At 38.2% G+C, this 27,256-nt stretch overlaps 2 protein-coding genes across 3 annotated transcripts in view; one reads left to right on the top strand and one right to left on the bottom strand.

Annotated features, from left to right (window-relative positions):
* The window catches only part of LOC109061043 (calcium/calmodulin-dependent protein kinase type II subunit alpha), a 48,704-nt gene extending 29,063 nt beyond the window's left edge, over window positions 1–19,641 (top strand). The window contains 7 exon segments of the mRNA XM_042711280.1: window positions 1,374–1,414; window positions 2,947–2,979; window positions 3,314–3,362; window positions 5,184–5,259; window positions 11,415–11,509; window positions 12,087–12,328; window positions 17,465–19,641. Of these exon segments, the coding sequence (XP_042567214.1) occupies window positions 1,374–1,414; window positions 2,947–2,979; window positions 3,314–3,362; window positions 5,184–5,259; window positions 11,415–11,509; window positions 12,087–12,319 (527 nt within the window). The 3' untranslated portion in view covers window positions 12,320–12,328; window positions 17,465–19,641.
* A 2,337-nt stretch (window positions 19,642–21,978) lies between these two features.
* On the bottom strand, window positions 21,979–26,655 carry sra1 (steroid receptor RNA activator 1). Of its 2 annotated transcripts, none has more exons than XM_042711278.1 (6): window positions 26,618–26,655; window positions 25,024–25,140; window positions 23,978–24,195; window positions 23,185–23,293; window positions 22,426–22,597; window positions 21,979–22,279 (listed from the first exon to the last, which is right to left on the bottom strand). In XM_042711278.1, exons 1-5 carry the CDS (start codon window positions 26,640–26,642, stop codon window positions 22,431–22,433), a joined length of 636 nt encoding a protein of 211 aa, XP_042567212.1. In that variant the 5' UTR covers window positions 26,643–26,655; the 3' UTR covers window positions 21,979–22,279; window positions 22,426–22,430. The 2 variants fall into 2 exon arrangements, with proteins under 2 accessions (XP_042567212.1, XP_042567213.1); XM_042711279.1 differs by having other exon boundaries at window positions 22,430–22,597.
* Between the last annotated feature and the right edge of the window lie 601 nt (window positions 26,656–27,256).

The following is a 27,256-nucleotide window of genomic DNA, read 5'->3' as shown; positions in this document are numbered from 1 at the left end:
ATATATATATATATATTTTTAAATCACACAATTAGAATGTGAAGTTGCATTTGCTATATTTTATTATTGTGTTTTATTTCTATGTAGACAGGCACCATGCATGTCCATAGAAATGTTTTCAAATGGTAGGAGATCATGGAGTGAACATGCAATAAATGCCACAGATTCAGGGGCATCCCGATACCTTAATCCGATCCCATTTGGAAACTATTTTCTTTTTTAAGAATTCTGTCGCTTGTGTGGGTGTCATGCGAGTGGGGGTCTATAAAAGGTCAGCAATGTCCGATCTAAAATAGATTGCTCCACCTGTTCAAGTGTAGCAGCCGTAGCTTTTGCACGGGCCATTCTATCACTCCCAAACACTCTTGATCATTCATCACATCCTGTCTATTTTTACCCAGAGCGGTAATTCTCCACTAACTACTTTAAGATAATGTCCAGCGGAAACATACTGGCTTGAGTCAGCAGTGCACTTTTAGCTTTTAGTCACTCTCTCTGTCCATTATTATAGGAACGTTTAATTTGTGATACAGCTCAAGTGTAATACTTAGATCAAGACTTCACACTGTTTAGATGTTTAGAGTGCCTGCACTTTGTACACATTTGAAGTAGCAAAGTTTTTGATAAAAATAAACAAAAGTAAGGAAATATCCAACCTGTAACAGGTTTTTTTCTTTTCTTCCAAAAAATAACTTATTTTTGCTATCGTGAGTATTTTATTTTTGTACTAATTCTTGTGTGCTTTTTGTTATTTTTGTATGTTTTTTTTTTTTTACATTTTGTTAAAACACTTTATATTAAGTGGCCTTAACTACTATGTACTTAAATTAATCATTTGGTACAATGCACTTATTGTGTACATACATGTTTTTGCATTGTACTTTGTACATCTGTAATTAATTTCTGTAATTACATTTATAATTACACTGCTGACCCATCCCTTGCACCTTAACCCACCCATACCACCAAACCTGTCCCTAACCTTACCCATATCCCACCTCAATAGCAGCAAAGTGTTTTGCAGTACAATATGAACACAATAAGTACATTGTGCTTATTTTTCGATCTAAGTAAATAGTAGTTAAGGCCATTTAATATAAAGTGGGACGCATATTTTTTAATATTTGATATTCACTCCCTGTTCCTGCTTGTTTGTTTAGAGCAGCTTTTAAAAGTGAAGCGTTCCTGGAGTGTGGGAGTATGTGATTATGTATGCTGGAAACTCCCAGGACCTATTTTAGAAAGTCAAAAGATCCTCCAGAGCCAAAATCCATCTGGAGAGCTGAGCTGTGCTATGCCCCTCGCTATGCTTTTCTGGGCTTTTGTGCCCTTTCTTATAGCAATTTCACTCTTTTTCTTTGTCTCTCATTCAGGAGGAAAGAGTGGGGTCAGCAAGAAGACAGATGGTGTGAAGGTAGGATGGAAATCAAATATTCACTGTTTAGATAATTAATACAAATAATGATTTTAATTGATCCTGGTTGATTTTAAGTCTATAATTTGTACATTGCGAACTTTATTTTGTATATTATGTTATATTTAGGGCTATCAAGCGATTAAATTTTTTTTAGAAATCCAATTAATTAAATTAATTTGCAAATCAGTTTTGGCTGAGAAATTACCCTCCAAAAAAAAATCATTGAACTAGACATTACAAAAAGTAGCTTTAGAAAGAAATATTTTGACTCAGCCTTGTATAAATAATGATAATAAATGTGTATTAATTTTTAAATTAATATTTAAATATGAAATGATTTTATAAAAAAGTATCAAACTTAAACTACCAGTAGTTGGCTGCAAGTCACAGACTTAATAAGTGAGTCATTCATTCAACCGATTCGTTCAAACATTTGATTCGTTCAGAAATGAAGCAAGTGAACGTCTTTATGTGTGGCTCACTGAATCATTGGCTCACTTGATTCTTTCAAAAACTTGGATTCATTCAGTAAGTAAACGTTGTTGCGTGTTGCTCAAAGAAGCAACAGTTTTGCTGTTACTTCGTTTGGAACAATTTTCATTGGCAAAATTAAGCAAAATATAATATAATTGCATACACATATTAGGACTGTCTAAATCATTTAAGACTGTGGTTCGAGGTCACTTGCCAAAAATGGGCATTTTGACATAATTGTGTGTGTTTTTGTCATAGACTCTAAAAAACAGGTTTTTGTCCATGAAAGAGAACTCACTGGTCTTCTCGCGCTACTGGCTCGCTGTCTGAAGCTGTTTTCTGTGCGCGTGCTATACAGAGTTTTTTCTGCCAAATAATAATTATATTAAGCACAAACATTGAAACTGGTTGAGAACTTCATATGAGCAAATAAACAAATCAAATGTGATTAAATGGACATTGCGGAGGATCAAAGCAAGAATCACAACCACTCTTTGTTTATTTAGCAAGAAACTAACACCAACAATAACATCAAAAACACTGAATACACTGTATAACATAGAATATACTTTAGTACATATTGATTTTGTATGCTGGAAATTGTAATTTTTCATCAAACTTCTACAAAATATTTTGGGAAAAATATTGGTGTACTTCTTGCAAAATGTATAATTATACAAATTTTCCATACAGCATGCCCTCTGTATTATTTAAGTATTCCAAATCCATACAATCATCTATGGAACAGACTGAAATATCAGTCATTAGTCACTGAAAATCTCCAGATTTGTCTCAATCGGTGGTCAGTAAACTACTGTGAGACTTCATGAGACCAGGTAGGTTTGTACAATAAATGCTTTCTGAAGTCTTATAAACCATTCAAGAAATAAACACAAAATTTAAGGAGGATTGTATTTGAGAAGCACTGTAGACTGTTGATGCAGGAATTCTTACACAACACACACAGTGTTCAGAATCACAGCTGTTGCTCTCATCGCCCTCTGTCCATCTCACAATGTTTGTTTCTGTCTAACCTCTTCTCATTTTTCTTCCAGAAAAGGAAGTCCAGTTCCAGCACCCAGCTGATGGTGAGTGTGAAACAGGCTCCATCCTGTTGACAATCTGCCACAAACTGGCAACCTTTAAAGGCCGCATCCCAACAATGAGTAAAACATGGCTGCCATGGAGCTGGACTTTCTTTTTGCTGTTGTTGATGTTTCATCACATTTGTAAAGTTGATAGAAATCTGACTCATTTATTGTTGCAGGACCGAAACTGCTGACTTGAAGTCCTCTGATTTTCACCAATTCTTTCTTTCTTGAAGGCACAGAGAAAATAGCCGGTCAACTCTGATCACGCTTTATGTGATCTTGGCTTTGAAACTAACAATACAAATCCTGAATCTCAATGTGTCATTTATAGGAATCATCAGAGAGTACCAACACCACAATTGAGGATGAGGATACTAGAGGTGAGACTGATTTCTGAATCTAGGGATTCAGAGCACTTTACATTTCCTTCAGTTTCTGACACAACTTAGCAGTAGCTCCCCATACACAATGTGTTCATCTGAATTTAAGAGAGAGTTCACCCAAAAATGAAAATTTGCTGTTAATTTACTCACCCTCAGGTCATCCAATATGTAGGTGACTTTTTTCTTCAGTAGAACAGTTTTAAGCTGAAACTGTGGTCCATGGTGATTCATAAAGTAAACAGCTACCTCACAAAAATAATAAAAAAACATACCACAAAAAAATATAAAAAAACATCATAATAAATTGAGAATAAAATATTGTAAGAAACAGAATATTATTTACAACATTATTACCTGAAATCCAGAACCTCAGGCAAACGGAGTCTGATTCTTTTCCGGGAAATTGTTCTTTTGGACAGTTTGTTAAAATGAACAGGTTCAAATAACTGGTTCACCAGTTTGTTAGCGTAATCACAAAATGATGTCACGTATACACAGTTATATTATTAAAGCACAAAGTGATGTGAAACGTGGATGTTTTACATGTCTAAGCATACAAAGTGAGTACACAAACCATCATCATCTCAACTACATACATAAACAAAACTGGCGATATTTTATAAAGGTCGATAAAAAGGCGATATTTTATAAATGTCGATAAAAAAAGGATTGCGAAATGACCATTAACCAGTGTTATGCGACTAAAACTTAACATTTTTCTCTCGCGATAAGTCATGGCAACGGATTTTGGTGAAATTTTGATGGATTTTGGCTATATTCATTCAAAGGAGGCGTATGTGTGTATCTTTACAGAAGCAGCACAGAGAGCCGCTTCAGAAACATGCGTGGCGCGTTTGGAATAAACACAAGCATTGACTAGAGTGGCTGTAATCAGCTTCAGTGGTCGTATCAGAGCCACACTGGACCGCAGACGTGTGCAGTGTAAATTGTCTAAGCATTAATGGTAGGGAAAACCCCTTATACTGGAGAGCGGCCACGTATGAAGTGTATCTTGGAGGTTAAAGTACATTGAAGAATGATCAAATGACTTTTTACATATGCCATGTGACAATGCGAAAAAAAAAATTTCCTTTGCAGTTTTGCGAATTATTCCTTTTTCGCATTGCCTGAAAAACCACCTCATACGAGCATAAAAACATTTTTGCGATATATGGTGTTTTTGCGAAATTGATGCGTTTCCATTAGGCGTATTTCAATTCGCAATTTCAATTTGCGCAATTTGAAGGGTAATGGAAAAGTTCATGAGAAACCATAAAAACCTTCAGTTCACCCCTTCCTTCAAGTGTCTGGTTCATGCATGCGCTTATCAGCAGCTTTCCTCTTTGGTGAACTGGTTCATCTAGTTCACTAAAAAGAACCGGTTTAAAAGAATGATTAATTTCTGAACCGGACATCACACCGTTTGCCTGAGGTCCTGGATTGCACAGACCAATCGTTTCACTTCATAAGACCTGAATCAGCTAAAAAAATCTTCTTTACTGTTCTACTGAAGAAAAAAGTAATCTACTGTACATCTTGGATGGCCTGAGGGTGAGTAAATTAACAGCAAATTTCCATTTTTGGGTGAACTATCCTTTGAATTAAGCACAGAGCACAGAACTGTTCATTCTGGTGTTACTTTTATTTACCATTATTGGTTACACAAATAATTATTTAGTTGGTACTTTGAACAAACTTCCCTAACATTATAAGTGAATCTCAAGGAAAATAACAATTAAAAGTGACACCTGTATAGACAAATCTCCCATTCTGATCCCCTGGAGATATCCTTTAAATATGTATCTCTCTGCTTTGCAGCGAGGAAACAAGAAATCATCAAAGTAACTGAGCAACTCATTGAGGCCATCAGCAATGGAGATTTTGAGAGTTACACGTGAGTTTGGGGACAATTTTATTTTCATCCAGTCTTTCACGACCCACATTTACTAAATATGAATGTACTGTAGTGGAGACTGGCGAAGGATTTGACACTTTTTTGCTTTATCATCTGTAAAGGCCCATTCACATAAAGGATGATAACTTTTACTAATTGTTCTTGTTATATGAGAATAGCGAAGTCCACACCACAACTATAACGTTAATAATGACAGAGAGGAATTATATCATTGTAATCCTTTTCAGAGCAATTGTTTTCCAGCTGATGAGTGATAAAAACATTGACAGCCAACCTATAAAGAGCTCAAGCATTTAAAGCAGCAGACAACATAACTGCAGTGCATGCTTATAATAAACAGAATGTTATTGTGTGTTGGTGTGGATGCGGATATGGTTATTGTTCTTTGTATGAATAGGCATTACTCCAAAATATTTTTTTTCAATGTATTTTTGTGCAATTTATCTTAAATTAATATAAGAGGTGGATTGTAACACTAAAGCCTCTTTTTCTATTATTATCTTTGTGCCTCTTGTCTGTATAAAAACGTTGTAACAAAGTTCGTTCAAGTAAAGAGGAAGGAGACCGGGGTCGGCGTGCTGAGGCTCGTGGGATACTTTATTTGACACAATAAAATAAAAAAACAAATAAACAATCGCGCCACATGCGCATGCAGTTCACAGTCTTTCTCTACTTCGCACTACTGTAGTCTTCCTATCTTTGGGGTTTGTAGCTCCACAGCTTCTCACTCCCACGAGTCCCCAGCCCTCTCTCTCTTCTCGCCGGTCCTCAGCCGGCTTAAATACCGGTTCCCCATGCCAATTACTGCAACGAGATCCAGGTGTTGATCATTTTTCACTTGCCCCACTTACCACCGCTCGTCTCCTCACTTGCTCTCCCGTCGCAGACCTCGCTGAACCACGCCTCCCCCACCACATACCCCCACCGCCCGACTCAGGCCAGGGAGCCATCCGGCCTGCAGCCCCCCCACCCCATTCCTGGAGAGGAAGTCGGCCACAGCCATCTGTGCCCCCGGCCTGTGAATCACCTTGAACTTAAACGGCTGTAAAGCCAGATACCAACGGGTGATTCACGCGTTGGTATCCTTCATGCGGTGGAGCCACTGGAGGGGTGCGTGGTCCGAGCAGAGGGTGAACTCCCGGCCCAGGAGGTAATAGCGAAGGGTGAGGACCGCCCACCTGATGGCCAAACACTCCTTCTCTATGGTGGTGTACCTAGTCTCTCTCTTCGAGAGCTTCCGACTAATGTACAGCACCGGACGGTCCTCCCCCTCCACCTCCTGGGACAGGACCGCGCCCAGCCCCCTGTCCAACGTGTCGGTCTGCAACAGAAAGGGGAGAGAAGAGTTAGGAGAGTGCAGGAGCGGTCCGCCACACAGGGCAGCCTTAACCCGGGTAAAGGCCTGTTGGCACTGCTCCATCCACTGGAGCGTATCTGGTACCTCCTTTTTAGTGAGGTCAGACAGTGGGCTGGTGAGGTCCGAATAACGAGGAATAAACCTCCTATAATATCCCGCCAGCCCCAGGAACTGCCTCACCTCCTTTTTGGTCTTGGGCCTGGGGCAGGTCGCAATGGCTGCAGTCTTATCAATTTGGGGACGCAGCTGCCCGTGGCCCAAGTGGAAGCCCAGATACCTTACCTCCACCTGCCCAACTGCGCACTTCTTCGCTCTGACCATTACCACCAAATGCCCCAGCGCCCCGAGGACAGCCCTCACATGCTCCATATGCCGCTGCCAGTCCCCACTGTAGATGATGATATCATCCAAGTAGGCAGCGGCATATGCAGCATGGGATCGCAGCACTCGATCCATGAGGCGCTGAAACGAAGCTGGGGCCCCGAACAAACTGAAAGGAAGAGTCACAAATTGGTGTAATCCAAACGGCGTGGTGAAGGCTGTTTTTTCTTTGGACATGGGAGATAAGGGGATCTGCCAATATCCCTTTGTTAAGTCCAGTGTCGAGTAAAAGCGAGCTGTGCCTAACCGATCGAGCAACTCGTCAATCCGCGGCATTGGATAAGCATCAAATTTTGATACTTCGTTCACCCTTCGATAGTCCACACAAAACCGCACCGAGCCGTCCGTTTTAGGCACCAAAACTATCGGCCTCGCCCAATCACTGTGGGACTCCTCGATTACTCCCATCCTCAGCATTGCCTCTAATTCGGTCTGAACTACTTTTTTCTTGTGTTCAGGTAATCTATATGGCCGGCTGCGAACCACCACGCCCGGCTCTGTCTCAATATTGTGCTGAATCAGATCAGTACGACCAGGTAGGGGCGAAAACACGTCTGCAAACTCTACCTGTAAACGACCAATGTCAGTGAGCTGCGAGGGAGGTGATCCCCTCCCGGGGCCAGGGCGAGGGATTTTTCTTTAATGATCGCTTCTGGCCCAAGATCCTACTCTTCACTCACTGCCATCGCTAGCAACACTGACCCCTCCGCGCTCCATTTTTTAAGGAGGTTGAGGTGGTAGATTTGCCGTGGGTCGCCTATATCTGTCCGAACTACTTCATAATTGAGATCTCCTATCCGCCGTGTGACCTCAAAGGGTCCTTGCCACTTTGCTAATAATTTGGAGCTAGAGGTTGGGAGTAATACGAGCACTTTATCTCCCGGTGCAAATTCTCGTAACTTAGTCCCCCCCGGTTATACAGCTGGCTTTGCCTGTCCTGGGCCTGAAGCAAATTCTCCATAGAGAGCCGCCCCAGTGTATGGAGTTTTGCTCTCAGGTCCAGGACATATTGAATTTTGTTCTTACTATCCGAATGTCCGTCCTCCCAAGTTTCTTTTAGGACGTCTAACACCCCTCGGGCTGGCGTCCATAAAGAAGCTCGAAGGGGGAAAACCCCGTGGAGGCTTGGGGGACCTCGCGCACAGCGAATAAGAGGGGTTCTAGCCATCGGCCCCAATTTTTCGCGTCTTCTTGTACGAACTTACGAATCATGGTTTTCAATGTGCGATTAAACCGTTCGACCAGTCCGTCCATTTGTGGGTGATAGACGCTGGTACATACCGCTTTAATGCCCAACAATTCGTACAATTCGCTTAACGTGCGTGACATAAACGCGGTGCCCTGGTCCGTGAGAATCTCTTTCGGGATTCCCATGCGGGAGATTAAACGAAATAGGGCGTCCGCCACACTCTTTGCCGAGATGTTGCGGAGCGCCACTGCCTCAGGATATCGTGTTGCGTAATCCACTATGACTAACGCAAAACGATGTCCCCGTGCTGATCGTTCTAATGGCCCGATGAGGTCCATACCAATTCGTTCGAAGGGGACCTGCACTAGAAGAATAGGGCGCAATGGCGCTTTTGGGGTGGCCGGTGGGTTTACCAACTGACATTCCCTACAATACCCCCACCACATGCGCACGTTCTCGTGAATGCCCGGCCAAAAGAATCGGATCATTAGAAGATTTAGTGTCGCCGTCACTCCTAAATGCCCTGCCATAGGATTACAATGCGCCGTCTGGAAAAGCATTTCCCGACGGCTCCGAGGTACTAACAATTGGGTTGTATCTTCCTTTGTCTGAGCGTCGCGGGTCACTCGATACAACCGGTCCTTAATAATGGCAAAATTAAAAATTAAAAAATTAAAAATTAAAAAAAATGGAGAGCGCGCGGTCAGGGTGGAGAACCTGCCCATCGATGGCACGGACCTGCTCAAAAGCATGTTTGAGGGTCTCATCCTGTGACTGTTCCAGGGGAAAGTCATCACGGCTGGAAAGGTTTAGCCTTGCCAGGCCGCTCGGTTCCTCTGAGACCGCCCCACTAGGTCCCGGCACAGATTCTCCCACCTGCGCGCTCGCCCCCCCCCCCCCCCCTTGCCGTCCCTTTTCCCCCGAGGCATCCACTGTTATACACCCCAATAACTGCTCAAACGCTGGCCAATTGGTTCCCAAGATTAGCGGATGCCGGAGGCGCGGACTAACGGCCACCTCCACATTATGCTTTTGGCCCCTAAATTGGATGGCTATGGCTTTTACGGGGTATTCCACTATATCCCCGTGCACACACCTCACCTTAACCATGCGGCCCGTATCCAATGCCCCAGCTTGTATCAGGCTTTGATGGATGGAGGTCTGGTTACAACCTGAATCCACCAAGGCCCGATAGGTACCCCCCTTAATACTCACGGGTATTTGGTACAACCCGGCTTGATCGGGGGCAGCCTACGGGTTGTCCGGGATCCAGACCAACGTCCCCACCTCCATGACCGGGCACCGATCCACGGTGGCCCGGATCCCCGCAACACCAGCAGGCCGGTCCCCGCCGCCCTAGTGGCAGGACGTGGGTCAGGTGATTGGCGTGTGGGGAAGCAGCAGAAGGCTCCTCGGACCCCTCCCGGCGCGGTGATCCCATTCCCCAGGTCGGGCCTCGTGCCCCAGCTGCTGGCTCCATCCCCGTCCTCCAGCGGGGGGCGGCCCTTGGTGGCCCAGCCCATCGGGACCTAGGGAGAGGGACAGGTTTTGGGGCAGGGGAGGAGGGAGAGACAGGGGAAGAGAGAGAGAGAGAGAGAGAGAGATAGATGGAAGGGCCTCGCCGACCCCGGAGCACGCCGCCAGCTGATCCTCCGCCAGTTGAATGGCCAGATCCTGCGACGACGGGCGGTGGCACTGGACCCACTGGGCGGTCCTCTTTGGGAGACGGGAGATGAACTGCTCCAGTACCACCTTGCTGATGATGGTCTCGGCGTCGCTTTCTCCGGCCAACAGCCATTTGCGGCACGAGTCCCGGAGCTGCTGTGCCAAGACAAAGGGTCGGCCCGCTTCAGTCAGTTCCAGCGACCGGAAGCGCTGACGGTGTTGCTCGGGGCTGAGGCCGACCCTCTGGAGAATGGCTCTTTTTAAATCGGCATACACCAGGAAGCTCCGGAACAGCTCGCGGTCCTCCTGCTGGACCTGCATCATTGCCTGGAACCGGTGTTCGTGGTCGGCCCGTAAGTCCAGCAGGGCTTGGTGGTGTTCCTGATGCAGGCCCGCGAGCGATGTTATGATCTCCCCAAATGGCGATCCCGATGGTCCTGACGGAGTTTGCATGGCGGAATCGTTCTCCTTCCTCCCGGGTTTTGGCACCAGTGTAACAAAGTTCGTTCAAGTAAAGAGGAAGAAGACCGGGGTCGGCGTGCTGAGGCTCGTGGGATACTTTATTTGACACAATAAAATAAAAACAAATAAACAATCGCGCCACATGCGCATGCAGTTCACAGTATTTCTCTACTTCGCACTACTGTAGTCTTCCTATCTTTGGGGTTTCTAGCTCCACAGCTTCTCACTCCCACGAGTCCCCAGCCCTCTCTCTCTTCTCGCCGGTCCTCAGCCGGCTTAAATACCGGTTCCCCATGCCAATCACTGCAACGAGATCCAGGTGTTAATCGTTTTTCACTTGCCCCACTTACCACCGCTCGTCTCCTCACTTGCTCTCCCGTCGCAGACCTCGCTGAACCACGCCTCCCCCACCACAAACTTTCTACTTCTTTTACCCATGGTCCAAATTGGACCATTTGTGCATCCATTAATATTTGACTGCAAAAAATCTACTTAGTAGGATTTTTCAGGAATGACCTGAAGATTCAATTTGGTAAGAACTGGAGAAAATGTGAAAAAGCAAGTGAATTGCACACCAAGTTTAAGATTCATAATGTTGAAGTGACTAAATCGCTGATAGTCATTGATATGAACTGATTCAACACGATCCAAGAAATCCATTGAGCCATTGTTATTTTAGGACAAACAGTCTCTTGAACAGTAGATGACGCTGTCATAAAACTTGCAGATGGAGCAGATGGCCTCCTGTCATGCTTATCAGGAAACAAGTTATCATTCCAGATATTCCTCATAGGAAACTTGTTCATTTCTGCTTCTCCTCTCAATCTGAATGCTGGTGTGTCTGGCTTCCTATAGGCTGATTATAAAATGTTTTAAAGAGCTCGTCAACCAGTTATCATCAACATAATTCATATTTCTTAGGATCGATAATCAGATTAAAGTAGGTATATATCACCATCCTGGCATGCAATAAAGAATTTAACTCTGGAAAACATACAGTAGTGTCAAGATATTTGAAGACCAATTAGTTAATGTCAAGTCTACATTAAATATGATATATTATACTATGTTTGTGTGCAGGAAGATGTGTGATCCCAGCGTTACAGCGTTTGAGCCTGAGGCCCTGGGAAACCTGGTAGAGGGCCTGGATTTCCATCGCTTCTACTTTGAAAACTGTAAGATGCAACATGTACCTGTATTCTAATAAGCATTTAAAATAAAATTCTAATAAGCTTCTGCCTAATGCTATTTTACCTAATGCTGGTTGAATAAGAGGCAAATCATTTCTTAAAAATAGTATTCAAATATTGTCTCATTCTAGTGTATTGTCACATCCCTGGTGTCCATGTGTGATATAGCTAATAATTTTCCAAGTGTATGCTATAGCTTTTATTCTTCAGGTCAATCATATAGGCCCTATTCATGAAAACAAAACAAACAAACAAACAAAAAAATCTGTAAGTAGTAAATAGTAACATTTAAAAAACATTAGATGAACATTTTATAAAAAAGTGTTTCATTAATAATATTTGGTGCTAACATTTTGAGAACATTATTCAAGACCCACTCACTGTGAACAAACGTTCTGTTAACGTTACCGCAAGAACGTTCGCTTCTTACTTTGAGAGAACCATGCCAGACCTTACCTGTCCACTAGCCTCTCTAGCAACCTAGACATTTTTGTGAAAATGTGAATTTTGTATTATTTATATATATTTTTGTATTATTTATATTTATTAATTTTTTTGATAGTGTGGTCAAAGAACAGCAAGCCGGTTCACACCACTATCCTGAACCCTCATATCCACCTGATCGGTGAGGAGGCCGCCTGCATTGCCTACATTCGTATCACGCAGTATCTTGACACAAACGGAATGCCATGCACTGCTCAGTCAGAGGAGACACGGATCTGGCATCGTAAAGACGGCAAGTGGCAGATAGTCCACTTCCATCGCTCAGGCTCTCCTTCTGCCATCACTAAATAAGAGAGTCAGGTAATAAATCAAAAAATTCATTATCATTTATTATTATGCACAAATATGATGATTGCAGAGGCAGATTCAACAATCAATAAATGTAATAATATTTCTTAAAACTTTATATTATTTTACATAAAAAAAAAACCTTAAGATGAAAGTATTTTGTAATTCCTGGGACCATTTTTTTTTCTTTCAATTCTTTTGTCACCTTCTTTCAAAACTCTTCATACAGTGTCAGCTAAACTGTGGATAATTTTTCATTCAGTACAAAATGCATTCAACAACTACATCTTTCAAATGATGTGAATTATTTTCTCACTCAAACGCAACCACTTCCAAACCTCTACAGCTCGATTTGGACATACAGTAACTGCTAAACTTAAGTTCAAAACCTTGCATAGTAATTTGCTACAATTCTACAGTAACACCATACTGAAATATATTCCAAATCTAAAAAATTAAATACTATGAAAACAATATAGTCCAGTAAACAGGTCTTAGACTTAAAATTTCCTCAGTTCTATGACACAGTGAACTGTTCACAGCAGTCGTCAATACACCGACACAATGAACCCATGATTGCTCCAGTGACTCAGAGCCATGTACAGTCTCTATCAAACCAATGAGAGTGATACTGTAATTTAAGCTTTTTTAATAGCAGATAGCATGCTGGAAATATGTTGTACTTTTTTACTTGGAATTTTTTGAAAATATGCAAAAATCTTTTCAGCTCAGATTTACAGTAAATAAATGTTACTATTGTACCATGAATGTTCATTAGGCGCTCATTGCATTTCGTACACTGTTTGCATTTAAATAGCTGGAACATTTCCAGCAGATTTAGTTTACAGACAGCTTTCAGTCAATTTTAACAATGATTTTCATTTACAATATACAATACAAAACTTTGCCATTAGCAACTTATAGTTCATGTCATCAAACAGATCTTCTGCACACTCGAGCCCTGAGAATCATTTTACTCTTGGCTCATTGTGAGTCAGACATGATGAATTCAGTGAGAACAGCTACACACGGACCAGTCCAGTTTGTGAATGAACCATTCAGTGCAATTTGTGAACATACGGAGCCACTAAGGGGACAGGGTAATGGGAAAAAAAAGATAATTATGTTCTCTGTGTTGCATTCTCCTGAAAAAACATTTACCCTCTTCTGTCAGAGAGTTCTGACAAACTGTACTTTGAGTTCAATTTCTTTCCGGCAGTCTGTTCAAAATTCTAAATAAAACTTTACGAACAAATAAGAGTAAAAAGTTAGATTAAAAAAAGTTTTCTTTTGTTCTAATATCTGTAATTTATCATAGTAAAAATTTCTATTTGGCTGACCAATAAAAGGTGTATTTGTATTTATTTGTTTAATCAGGGACAATACACATTAATAATACATAATTTATGTAAAATGTGGCAGATTTAGCTGAGGTGGCTAATTTTCATGTGTAGTCCCTCTCCCAGGACAGATTCATATTTAAAGAAGAAAAGAAACGTATAGGCCTACATGAATACCAAATTTTTAACACTAAAATCACAAAATAAATTTTTTTTTTTAGAAAAGTTTTAGAAAAACCAAATGGACTTTTTATATCTTTTAATTCTGGTGGGAGTCTATTCCAGTCGAAAGATAACTTGGGGAAACTTGTTTGTTAAGTAATATCTTGTTTTGTGTTGCTAATGGAAAAGAAATTACATTTGAACTTCTACTGAATAATATTTGTGAACACTCTGAACAATTCCAGTCCTGAACATCCTGCAGATTTCCATTCCAAATCAAACACAACTGAAAAATCTGAAAAAGTTTTTAGGATTTCTGAGAAATGTATTGGAGTGTATTGAGTTTGGTGTTCATCATCTTAGTACGTTATGCTACATATTAAGTGTTCTGGGAGGAATAGTGAAAGTTTATGCATTTGTCATATTCATAATCTGTTTGCCTTTTATAATATTTTTTATTAAGAAACAAATTAGTTTTTTTATTAGTAAAATCGAATTTGGTCTTTTAATATCACTGCCTGAATGCATTAAAGGGGATAAAAAATTCAAAATAAACATATAAAAGCAGTGTGTGAACACAAGTAAAAAACCACCCTACAATGATAAAAATCCATTCTCTCCTTTTTTTTCAATCCCCCAAAAACCTAAACAGTCTCAATTATCAAGCTGTTTTGATTTTCTGATGATGTCATACTGCTCAGATTAGTTTAGATTTTTAATAGTAATGCACCACCGAATACACAAACATCGGAAGAGAGGCGGGGTGAGAAGTAACTCTTTATCATTTAAAGAGACATGCACCGAAACAGGTCCCTGGGAACAGAGCTGTTTTTGACGAGGTAAAAAGGGTGTTGTTTTAAACAACCATTGAGGAATTTTAACCAAAGTATCTTGCAGACCCTAAAGATTCATACCAACTTAAGGAAAATTGGCATCTGATGTCCCCTTTAAGCCATATTAAGTGTTAATGGTTTTCTACGGAGGAACACGCTTAACGAGAGACTTTGCGCATTGCTTTCATATTCTGCTGTTCTGTGGTCACAGATTTGTGGGTCCTGTCCTTTTCTCCTACAGGTGACTTGCAGGACTCTGTTATAGTACTAAAATACTTTTAATCATTTGACCACCACAGCGCCTTGTCTCCATTAGCAAAGCGCAAGATTTGTGTCAATTCCAAGTGATTCGCAAGTGCAAGTGAGATTATTGTCTTCACCAAATAGCTAATTTTGTAAAATGTTAAGAGTCAAAATTTTTACAAAAATACTTAATTAATAAAAAAAAAATTGCAAGTGACATCACTTGCGATCTAAGAGTGTCTGCAACCAGACCCTATAGGGATTTCTTGATAATGACAGAGAAGTATTTAATCAAGCATGGAGCTAAATACTGCAGGACAGTGACCCTCCAGGACCAGAATTTTCTAACATATTTGTGAATTATATTTGTAAAAATTTTCATTTTAGGCCCATCCACACAGAGACGTGTTTAGTTGTATAGTACACATAAATTTTGTATCGAATAGGCGTTTCGTCCAGATGGATCCAGCATTTTGGGAGAGTGAAACCAATATTTTTTGAAACCGGGTCCCAGAGTGGATAAATCTGAAAATGCCACCCTTGCGTTTTCGTGTGTACAGCGAATCCGTTTTCTGAAATGATGTCATCAATGACAATGACAATTTATTTATATAGCACAATTAATTACAACTTCTGTCGACCAATGTGCTTTCCATTAGGACATTAAAAATAGAAAAACACACAACAAACAGAAAAATTATAAAATCGTACAAATATCCCATCAGCCATATGCTTTAGAAAATAAAAATGTCTTTAGCCCGAACTTAAAAAATATTAAGAAAAGAGGCTGGTCTAATGGATAGTGGCAAGGCGTTCCAAAGCCTGGGGGCAGCAATACAGAAAGCATGATCTCCCCTGCACTTAAGCCTCGACTTAGAGTTAAACAATAGATCCTGGTTGGAAGACCAAAGGGATCTAGTGGGTTGATACTCAGTCAATAACTCACAGAGATAGTAAGGGGCCAAACCATTTAGAGATTTATAAACTAGGAGCAAATTTTTAAAATCCTCTCTAAAACAAACAGACAACCAATGAGCGTAAAATAGGAGTAATATGCTCCCTCTTTTTGACCCCACACAAGAGTCGAGCCACAGCATTTTGAACAAGCTGCAAGCGGGATAAAGCTGTCTGGCTAATCCCAAAATAAAGTGAGTTACAATAGTCCAGCCTAGATGAAATAAAAACACGAATTACTTTTACAAAATCTTTAAAAGAAAGAAAAGGCTTAGCCTTAGAAAGCAGACGCAGCTGAAAAAAAACAAGCTTTGACAACTGAATTTATTTGACAGTAAAACTTTAAGCCATCATAAAAAAAGAAACCAAGGGTTTTACCCATGATTTCAAACACAGAGACATCCCTCCCAAATCCAGTTTTGGGGAATTTGAAAATTCAGATGGACTAAAAACTATAGTTTCAGTTTTCTTTTCAATGAAGATTAAAAAATTTAAGGAAAGCCAAGCCTTTACATCTGCCAAACATGCCATAAGAGACCCGCAGAATTGCGTTTGACAGGCAAATAAACCTGGGTGTTATCCGCATAACAGTGAAATGACAAACCGTGTTTTCTAAAAATCGAGCCAAGAGGGAGCATATAGAGTGAAAAAAGCAAAGGAGCCAAAATAGAACCCTGGGGAACCCCACAAGGCAAAAAAGCATTACTCGAGTAATGTTTACCCATCTTGACTGAAAAACTCCTATTTGCAAAATATGATTTAAACCAATCTAGAGCAACACCTACTAAACCAACACAATGTTCTAAACGCTCAATGAGAACAGCATGATCAACTGTATCGAAAGTGGCCGTCAAATCTAAGAACACAAGGACTGCAAAATCACCCGAATCACATGATATTAAAATATCATTAAGAGCCTTCAAAAGTGCAGTCTCGGTAGAATGGCATTTACGAAAACCTGACTGAAATGTTTCAAACATTGAATTGTCAGCTAAAAAACTTTGTAACTGTGAAAACACATTTTTTTCCAGAATCTTGGAGATAAAAGGCAGATTAGAACTGGGCCTGAAGTTTGTTAAAACTGATGAGTCCAGATTCTGTTTTTTAAGTGGATGAACTGCTGCATGCTTTAAAACAGTCAGGCATAATGCCAGATTCTAAACTGTGATTAATGATGATCAAAAGATACAGCGCAACATCAATAAAAAAACGTCATCAGCCCACGTCTTGCCCCTAGTCAGACACCGCTACGTCACGCAACAGCAACAAAAACATGAACAAACACTGAACGACTGTCTTTTAATTAACTAAGATTAACACAGATTAATAAATTTATTGTTCCATGTTCTTTTGTATACCGCACGCAAGGTGTATGTGCATAATCCAAGTATTCTTCTCAGTTTTTAGTGTATCTCTGTGGCAGAATTAGAGCGCCACATGCTGGTCTGGCATGTATACTACATCGTTTTGTGTCGGTTTCGTGTGGACGCAGATATTTCTCGAGACAAGGAGAAAAAAAAGATCAGATAGGGAAAGCTCTGGCTCCATGTGGACGTAGCCTTAGACTTGCTCTGTATCATTTTGTATACTGAACTTGCTTTCTTTTTCTGTCTTAGTTGAAAATACCAGAGTTGCAGGATCACTGGCTTGAGGATGCACAAGCTTCCGGCTTCTCATCTCATTCCTTGAACTTCATTGGCCCTCTGCTTTACGGTGTCATCACATTCACATTAGCATTTATTCTCATTGCTCAGAACACTTCTTTATGGATAAACTATGATGAAGCCACTTTGCTGTTGCAACCCTGCTGTGTGGAATGTTTTTTTTTTTTTTTTTTTAGTATCTTGGTTATATTTACAAAATTACCCACCATGTTTTAACCATGAGTGCTACATTTGCAGATATTTGACACAAATTAGATATTCGGGAAAACTACTACATTCCAAAAGAGATCCTGTTTCCTGTGTTTTATAAAAACCACATGGATACCTAGATATTTTTTTCAACAGTTAGAACATAGTCTTTCAAGCTCTCTCTTGCGCCTGTTTGAAATCTGATTGAAATGGATCTCTGTGTTATTGTAATGTCTACCACTAAAAAGAAATACTTGTTTATATATTTGAAAAACTGTAGAACTGCTAGGAAAGAATACAGTAATGACGTTTCCTGTGATGGTCACCGGACAGATATCAACACAATTTGTCCTCCACTGCCCGATTTCCAGACAATCACCATTGAACATTTTCTACCGAGTTTAGTTAAGCACATTGAACAAAAGTGAATTTCAGTATACGCTTAGCCCTTGAAAACAAAGATACATCGATGGCTCAAAACACACGCACACACAGACACACACACACACAATTGAATAAACCCACATGATCCGCACTGCAAGAACAGATGGATCAAGGGGGCTGAGCAACCCACTCAACGAACAGTTGCTTAAAGTTAAAGCTGGTGCTGCTGGTGGCAGTGGAACAGTAAATGCATGCGAGAGCTTGATATTTCTTTCTGCCGTACAGGGTTTTCAGATCCGGGTCTGGTGTGGTGTGCTCAGAGCACTTTGATAAAGTTCTTCCAGTAGAGCTGGTGTATTTGTTCTTCCTTTTGTATTTAGGATTCAGGGATTTTTTCTTTTTATTACAAAAGGAAGTCTCTTGAAACAGCTCTTAAGGGTGCGTTTGATGTCCGGGCTTAACTTCTATTCAGATTCAATGGAAGCGTGTTGCTGGAGAGAGAGCTTTCAATAATCAGTGTTGATGTGTTTATCTACTGATGTCTTTTTAAAATGCTCTATTTGCTTGATCAGTCTTTACTGTGACGGTCAACAAATGCACATTCTTATTTATTAACACGAACAATCAAAGTTATTCAAACGAGAAAGTGGACATTGCTAACTCTATATAGTGATGGTCAAAAAGATTTGAACTTGTTGATATTGTATTCAGACTATTGCTGGTGAATATCTGTTATCTGCAGAGCAACTGCATCTCTGTCTTATCTAAACATTTGTAAGGTATATTAAAATGTTTTTCGCATCTTATATGCACGGATTAATAACGTGTGTTCGGATTTACTAAACCAGTTACATTTTTATTAGTAAAACTGTATGAGCATAGTCAGATTTGTCATTTATTGCTTCTTGAGTCTTAGTATTTATTTTGTAAAGCAAGAATGTTAACGTGATGGCTGTATGCACGATTTTTATGTTGTTTCATTCATTTTATCAATCATTTTGCCATGGCTGTATAAAAGCTGCTATTCATCCGGTTGGATTGTGTGATACACTGTCGTCAACAGAAAACAAACTGTAATCTTTACTATTCTTTTTCTGGTTATATCTAAACACTTTTATTCTACTTGTGGCACATTTGACAAAGATCCATTCTTAATATTGAATTATTATTCAATTGTCATTGCAGAACCAAAGTTTTCCTCTTCATTTTCACATTATTTAACTCCTTAGACATTTAAAACTGAAAGAAATAAAATGCATGGAAACCTTTTCTATGTCTTCTAGTAACGTGGTTCATTGTAAACGGCTACTGAAAGAGAGCTGCTTTCTGGCCTCTTTGATGTTTTTGTCTTCTTTATGGTTTAAGCACAGTTTATGAAAGGCCTAACAGCATCTTTTGATAGTTTTTGACGTATATATACTGTGTTTTGTTGAGGCATGCTGTTTTTATTGTTAAAAAGTGGGTGGGTATGATATTGTTTTCTGAGTAAGATGTACTTTTTGCAGTTTGGCTCTAATGCAACCGGGCTTATAAATAAAAGTGCTTTACAAAGTGTTGTAGCTGTCATTGTGTATTTGTTGCAGATGATCTTAAAAATTATCTGTTGGTGACTCATTTTGAGAAGTGTATGTTGTTATTAAAGTCAGCATGAAACGGGGTTGGGAGACATAAAGCTTTTTAATTTCAATGCAATGAATTTAGGCTACTATATTTTATTTTATTGAATATTTTGTATCTGTAGAGGATTTATGGTATTGAATTATATTTATGGGATAGATATAATCCATTTATTACCTGTTAATCCCATTTTGAGCATAGACCTGAAAATGAAATTTCAAAATGAAACTGTTGTAAATCTTGAATGCTTTTCAGCACAGACTTAAGTTCTGTCTCCTTTTAAAGAAGACACTTGACAGATTATTGCTGAAATAAGTTTTTTTTTTTTGAAGTGAATAAGAAAAAAGTTCTAGGAGTGTAGTTTTCTTATTATGAAGAATGCACAAAATTTTTTATTAAATATATATTTTCCAAAACATGTTTTACTCTAAAATCATAATGTAAATCTAATCTAGTGTGTTCCAAATTTGAGGTTGATATCTGAAAAAAAAAATAGCTTTCAGTAAAATTTTGTTTGGGCGCAGTACCAAATGTTTCCACTAGTTGAATGTTCATTTCCGGTTTGGTTTTAAGTGCCAAAACCTTCGATTAAATGAAAAATTCTTAAAGTAAAATAAATATGATCTGGTAGTCCTAATATTATCAAAAGACTGTAACACCTCAATGAAACATAAACAATTTTCACAAAACATCAGGTGGCGAGAAAAACGTGTTTCCAAACAGAGAACAGTAGGCACTGTTAATGAGGTTAGCAGTGAAAATGATGCATTTCCATCGCCCTGAAATGTAGGATGCATTGTCTCATATTGGTGCATACTGTCTGTGTAATGCTTAACCCTCTGGTGTTCGGTCATTTAGACTGAATTTTTTTTTTTTTTTTTTTTTTTTTGCATTTTTTTTAAATCGCTCAGCGACTTATATGGCCGTCGCTATGTGACCACTAAATAAACAAATAAATAAATAAATTTATATACTTGATTCAAAAAGCTAAACGTGGTAAAAAAAAAAAAAAAAAAAAAAAAGTCACATTTGGGTTTGCCATGGGAAATGAATGGGAAATACACAAAAATATGAAAATACAGAGAATCTTTCTGCACAGCAATAAAGGGGTGACACTCTAAAATATCAATAGTGCTAAATAGACACACTCCACAACTTAATAAAAGTAAGTATTTATGTCTAAAGACAACTAGAGAACTTATAAGCCTTTTATACAGAGCTCTATAGGAATCTAGTGGCTAAACCATGGAATTGCAGATGTTTTTCTTTGTTTACTCCCACCAGATGGGACTAATCTGCCTTTAAAAATTGGATTTTAAAGGCATTGTCTCAATTTTAACATGTAATACTGCCATAATTGTAATAAGTAATAAAAAAAAATTAGGAAAAAAAATGTATTATTTTCAATGGGGAAAATTGGTCATAATTTATGCATAAATGTTAATTAGTACCATGACATTCTCTCAAAATAAAAAAGAAAAAATATTATTGGACAAAAATATATTACATTGATTTAACTGGAAAAAAAAAAAAGTTACATTTCAGGAGTCAGTCCCTTTTGACCGTGACCAACAATGTGTCTTCCAAATGAACAATACCAGAGGGTTAATATAGTGCTCAAACCTGAACAATTGCTGCTTATCTGTGTGCCAAACTTCAACCTTCCTGTGTGCTATGGCTTCCTTGACATGCCTAGCTCTGAATAAAGCTGTATATTTGACATCTGTACATACAATACACTGTTTACTGTCACTTTGTCTATTGCAGTGGTTTTCAAACCAGTCCTGCTAGCACCCCCAGCACTGTCCACTTTTTTGTGTCTCCCTTACCTATCACACCTGATTCAACTAATCAGCTCATTAGTAAAGACTGCAAGACCTGAAATGTGTGTTAGATATAGGGAGACATACAAAATGTGAGGTGCTAGGGGTGCTTGCAGGACCAGTTTGAAAACCAATGGTCTATTGTGTATTGCTTTTACATTTTTATTCACTAATTTTTATTTTGTTATCCGTGTCTCGTCACTTGTCAACCTGTCTGTGTAAAAATTCTGATGTACCAATGCAGTTTAGGAACAGTGCCACCTACTGGTTAGAAAATAACCTTTTTTTTAATAATACTATATTGGTATTCTTTGTTTTAATATAATACCAAGAATTAAAATATTTTAATTCACATAAATGTGATTGCACGTCATGGAATGCATTTACATTTAAGAAGGCCTTTACTTTTGTTGTTTTGATCTATGCATGTTATAAAGGCAAACAGTCTGAGGCGAGGTTTTTACCTATTTTATTGCACATCATAATTGACAGCTTTTTCAAGAGAACATTTGAAGATAGCCACTGAGATTATACATACATATATACATATATGTGTGTGTGTGTGTGTGTGTGTGTGTGTGTGTGTGTGTGTGTGTGTGTGTGTGTGTGTGTGTGTGTGTGTGATTGGCTGAAGTATTAAAACTCAGCCACTTTTTAAAAGCAGAATTTTATATACACTAGTAATACTTAATATCTACATTATTTTCACTTTATCATGATGAAAAATAATGGAAGACTGTTCCCCGGCACCACTCTAGAAAAAAGAAATGATATTAGAGGATGTAGATGAAAATGGGTACATTTTTAAAGGTGGATTATTCGAAACTTAACATAAGTTAATAAATCACTTTGGCAACTTATATAAAGCAACATGGGTTTTCAAAGGAATGGCCATCATACAGTCCTCATGAGCCTGGATGAGTGCAGCTGATGACTTGTTCTGGGTTCAGGCTCCGAGCTTCAGCGATGAGACGCTTGACTCCCACCATCCACTGACTGACTTCAGCAACATGATCCACCATCAGGCCTCTGTGGATCTCATCAGCGGCATCCCACTTTTTACTTTTCAGGTCTGAAACAAAGCACATCTACAGTAACATGTTTTTCATTCTTCTGTCAACTTTCATCAAGACCACAGCAGTCTAAACAAATGAATAATGAGTTTCAGAAATGTCCTAAAACGGGGCGAAATTAAAGTTTTTATGTATACATTTATGTGCTGATTAAGTCATTTGGAAAAAATCTAAATCTCATGCATGTCATTACAAATAAAATTCAGCCATGCATTTCTAATGCTCGGATCTTTAAGAAGGCTATTTAAAGTTTTTGGAGGTGCAGGTCCTTTTACATCCACGGAGTATCCAACAGCAGTATGGCTCTTGTGATTGATGGACAGACATGAGCTGATCAGAAATCATGACGTCACGATTCTCTCAATTTCAAATTCGAGCGTTTCAGAAGAATAGAAAAGAATAGCTCATATTCTAAACCACGGAGTTTAAGTTCTGAAACTTTCCATGTGTTTTTATTTTAGAGTAACCTCTCATATGTGTTAATATCAAGAACATTGTCATTCTCCATTTCATGACCCCTTTAAAAACTTCTTTTGCGATACTTTATGACAAACAGAACCAGTGTGTGAAGGTGAAAAAGACTCACCTTGGGACAATCTATGCATCCTGTGTTTGACCAAAGGAGAGAGTTTTCCACTTCTCCACATGTCCTCAAAAAGCTTCAGACGTCTTTCCACATCATCACAAATTTGTTTCTAAAAAACAGTGACAACTCAAGGTAACAACAGGAACATGAATTTCCATTTCTCCACTCTAACAAATAAAAATAAATATAATGGCAAGAAAATAATTAATATCTATAAGGGTTTGGAATTAAATGAGGACCTGTTACAAGGTGTGAGATTTTTTTTTTTCCTTGCAACAACTTTAAATATTTGTTGGATGTTATGTGATACAGTATGTTATTTTATTATCACTGAGATACTATTATTGTTTTTGAATTAATTTTATTTTTATATTTTATGCTTGTTAATTTTAGTTAAAATCTTAGTAAATCTTTTGTGTGTTTTGTCATTTTTATTAGTTTTTAAATATCTTATTTTATACAGATTTTTGTATTTTTTTATTTTAGTGCATCAATTTAAATTAAATGAAAATATGAAATGTTACATAGATAACTAGTTGAAATAAGTTTTTTTTTTTTATTTCAAGTAAAAAAAAACTTTTTATGGTTTTAGTTAAACTATAATAACCCTGGTTCAATTTATTTGCAATAAAATCCTTAGTTTCAGATGGGTTGTTTTATATTGGTAAAACTTTAACAAAATATATATATATATATATATATATATATATAATTTTTTTTTTTTTGTCCATTTCCCACTAGTTGAAAGGCTCTTGAACCTCAACCAGTTTCAACATTTCACCATTGACCTTACCTTTACAGTATGTCTGCACACATTCAGTGCCCCATACAGTGGCTCTTGCACATCTTCAATGGATGGCTCTGTCTGCAGCTCTACCACCTCTATCTTTCCATCGGAGGGAGTTTTTGGACATACGGACGGTTGGGTGCTGCTGTCCATCGGAGGAGGATTCATTCCCCGGGGCGGCGTTAGCTTCGCCACTGCTGGGGACTGCATATCTGATCCAGAGTCTACCGTTGGAAAATAAACCGTTTAGAATTCATTTTGTGTTTATATCAATTTGTGTTATAGTGTTATAAAGTCGCAGATGAATTACACTTAAAAACGTTACATTTTTGCATCTCTTTTATCATCTTTAAATATGTTTACATTTAATATATTTACATGTCCGCTTATATTCAGAACGGAAATGGCTAGAATAAAAAGCCCTCTGACTTCTCCAGAGCCCAGATGGTCATATGCTTAAACATCTCAGCAAAAAAAAATAAAAAATTCCATCACATTCATGTTTCTGAACTCGTCCGAGGCCGTCTGTCTGATTTGCACGTGTACATGTGTTTTTGTAAATAAATAAAAACTACATAGACATATATATTTGTAAAGAAAATAACAAAAAAAAAAAACTAAAACTATAATTAAAACAGAAAACAAAAATAAAAACTCATTCAAAAATATTAATAAAAACTATAACAGTATGTCAATCATTCAAAAACAACACTTGTTAAAGCAAGTAAAAAAAATAAAAATAAGGTTTTGCAATACCAATAAATAGAGGTAATCGTTCAATCAGTCAATAAAGGACAACTAAAAATAGTCATGCAACCAACTTTAAAACTGAGATAGCTTGACCGTAAAGATTTTGATATGATTAACGGCATCTAACATGATTAATCATGATTAACCGGAGAACTCTGTGATGAATCCATTTCATTCAGGCTTTGAAAATACAGTCCATACAGTACAACAGTTGTGCAAAGATACAATCTGTCATTTGCAGCAGACATGTGAACAGGTGAATCAAGATAGACGATCACAGTAAACAGTGGGATGAGCGTGACCTGTGAACTGGGGCGCATGCACTCTCTTGTTGAGAAGATTTCTCTTTAGTCCACCTGAATCCTTCTGTAAGCCGTATGAAAACTGCGGTGGGTCGTTCCATCCGTGCTCCTGATTACCTGCGCAAAAAGCAACACTATGAGTGAGCGCGGACCCTCGCGTACCGTATTTAACCATCTATGTTTTCTAAAGGTAATTTTAAGGTGTTTAAATTCCCCCCAAAATGACCAAATCTCTAAATTATTTCTTTTAATTTCTGCACATAAAAACACCCAGACCCAAACACCGGCTCTCCACTCCACCCGCCTCTGCTTGTGCCAATTAAAAAGACTCAACAGAGAGTGAAAATGAGGCTTGTGCATGTAGTTTGATCCAGGTTTCTCATAACTGTGAACCCTAAGCACATTTATTCTTCCTCTGTGCTTCCAACAATTTCTCTTATAAGTTAAAAACAAAAAAAATTTCATATAATTTACAAAACACTCAGGGACCACCCCAAAAAAAAAAAACTCAAAGTATACGTACAGGACCACCCCCCCCCCCAAAAAAAAATGCCAAATTTTGTAATTTTGCTATTAAAGTAAGATAATGATGATGCTTTATTACTCAGAACTTTCTGATTACTGTGACAGAATTACTGTAATTATGAGATGACGTGACATGAATGCATTATCCAGTAAACACAGAGCATTTCCATATGGTTCCCGTTCGGTTATTTTTGGTGAACAACGTAGTTTTTTTAATAACCGAAAACTAACATTCCCAGAAAGTGCTGGGAAACAAACTGTTACTGCTAAGCCCATACAGGAAGGAAAAAAAATTAAATAAATAAAAATCTGGTCAAACTGTATTTTAAACATATATGATAAATACTGTATATGCTGTGAATAGTGAAGCTCAATTAAATATATTTTTAAAAATGAAAATATATTTAGTTTCAACTAAAAACAATTAAAAAGTGTATTTCAGGGGCAAGAAAATAAATTGACAATTTTATAGTAGCCTACATTTAGCCAATATGCAAATATAGACCGAATAGTCTAGTAGAGATCAAATAATTTAGATTTCTAATGATTTTATTATTATTATTATTATTATTATTATTTATTTATTTATTTTTTTTTTTTTTTTTTTTATTTTTTCAATGTAACTAACTACCATAGTTAACTAAGGATGCTTTTGGGAAACGCACCCCTGGGTGGGAGTTTTTTTTTTCTACCTATTTTACTATGAGAAGTTTGGTTTGTGGTTTTTGCATAGCAGCTTTTTGTTTTTTTTTTTAATAACCTGACAGCCCTGCTGAGATCTAGAAATGAGACTGTATGCATGTCGTGTAATTAACACCAGAGCAGCTGGCACGTCTCAGAACATGAGAAACACTCATTTGTTTAACAGTCAGCATTAGGTTGGTCTTTCTGCATTAGTCCTCGTTCACAGCTCCCAGGAAATATCAGGAAAACTTCCGAATTAATGTATCCGGGAATGAATGAGAGCGACGAAAGACAGTGATGACAACATGAACCTCTGCCTCGAGCGCGACTCTTCACGCGTAAGATCTAAATCACGAGTTTTATTATTATTTCTGTACTCTCTTACCTGGTTTTACAAACCGATCGCTCATCTCATAATACACCCATCCATCCATCATCAGCATCAAACTAAATCTCGCATCCTTAATATTGCGTTACTAACAAACTCCCAAGTAAACGCATCCTTAATATTGCGTTACTGCCATCTTCTGGAGTTAATGAACTCCTACACAGAGCAGCTTGTCATATTCGCAACATTAATGCTGTTTTGATTTGGACACGATATTTATTTCCTGCCTTGTTTACTCCCACCGCATCCCAGTATGTTCCAGTTCTTCCTGCACATTCTCTATAGCTTCTGGTGTTTGATCATGTTCACAAAATCCAGTTTAATGCTACCTATAATATAAAGTATTTAATTTATTGTTTTCTATTCTTAATCTGTTCATGACTGTCTCCTCTTTCCTGAAATCATAAAAAATAAATCAAAAATAATAAACAAAACAAAACACACAAATCAAAAATCAATATAAAAACATTTAAAAAAACAAATTTTAAAATACTCACTATGCAAATAGTTATTTAAATACATTTTAAATTGCTATTTTGTAAATAATAAAACAATCTTAAACATAAAATAAATGGACACTTCAACAAAAAACAAATAAAAGAAAAATGCATTTATGTGTATGCTGAGAAATATGTG

The sequence above is a fragment of the Cyprinus carpio genome, chromosome A21, assembly GCF_018340385.1.
Source record: "Cyprinus carpio isolate SPL01 chromosome A21, ASM1834038v1, whole genome shotgun sequence".
In the NCBI taxonomy this organism is placed as follows: Eukaryota; Metazoa; Chordata; class Actinopteri; order Cypriniformes; family Cyprinidae; genus Cyprinus; species Cyprinus carpio.
This window is presented reverse-complemented; position numbering and strand designations above follow the sequence as displayed.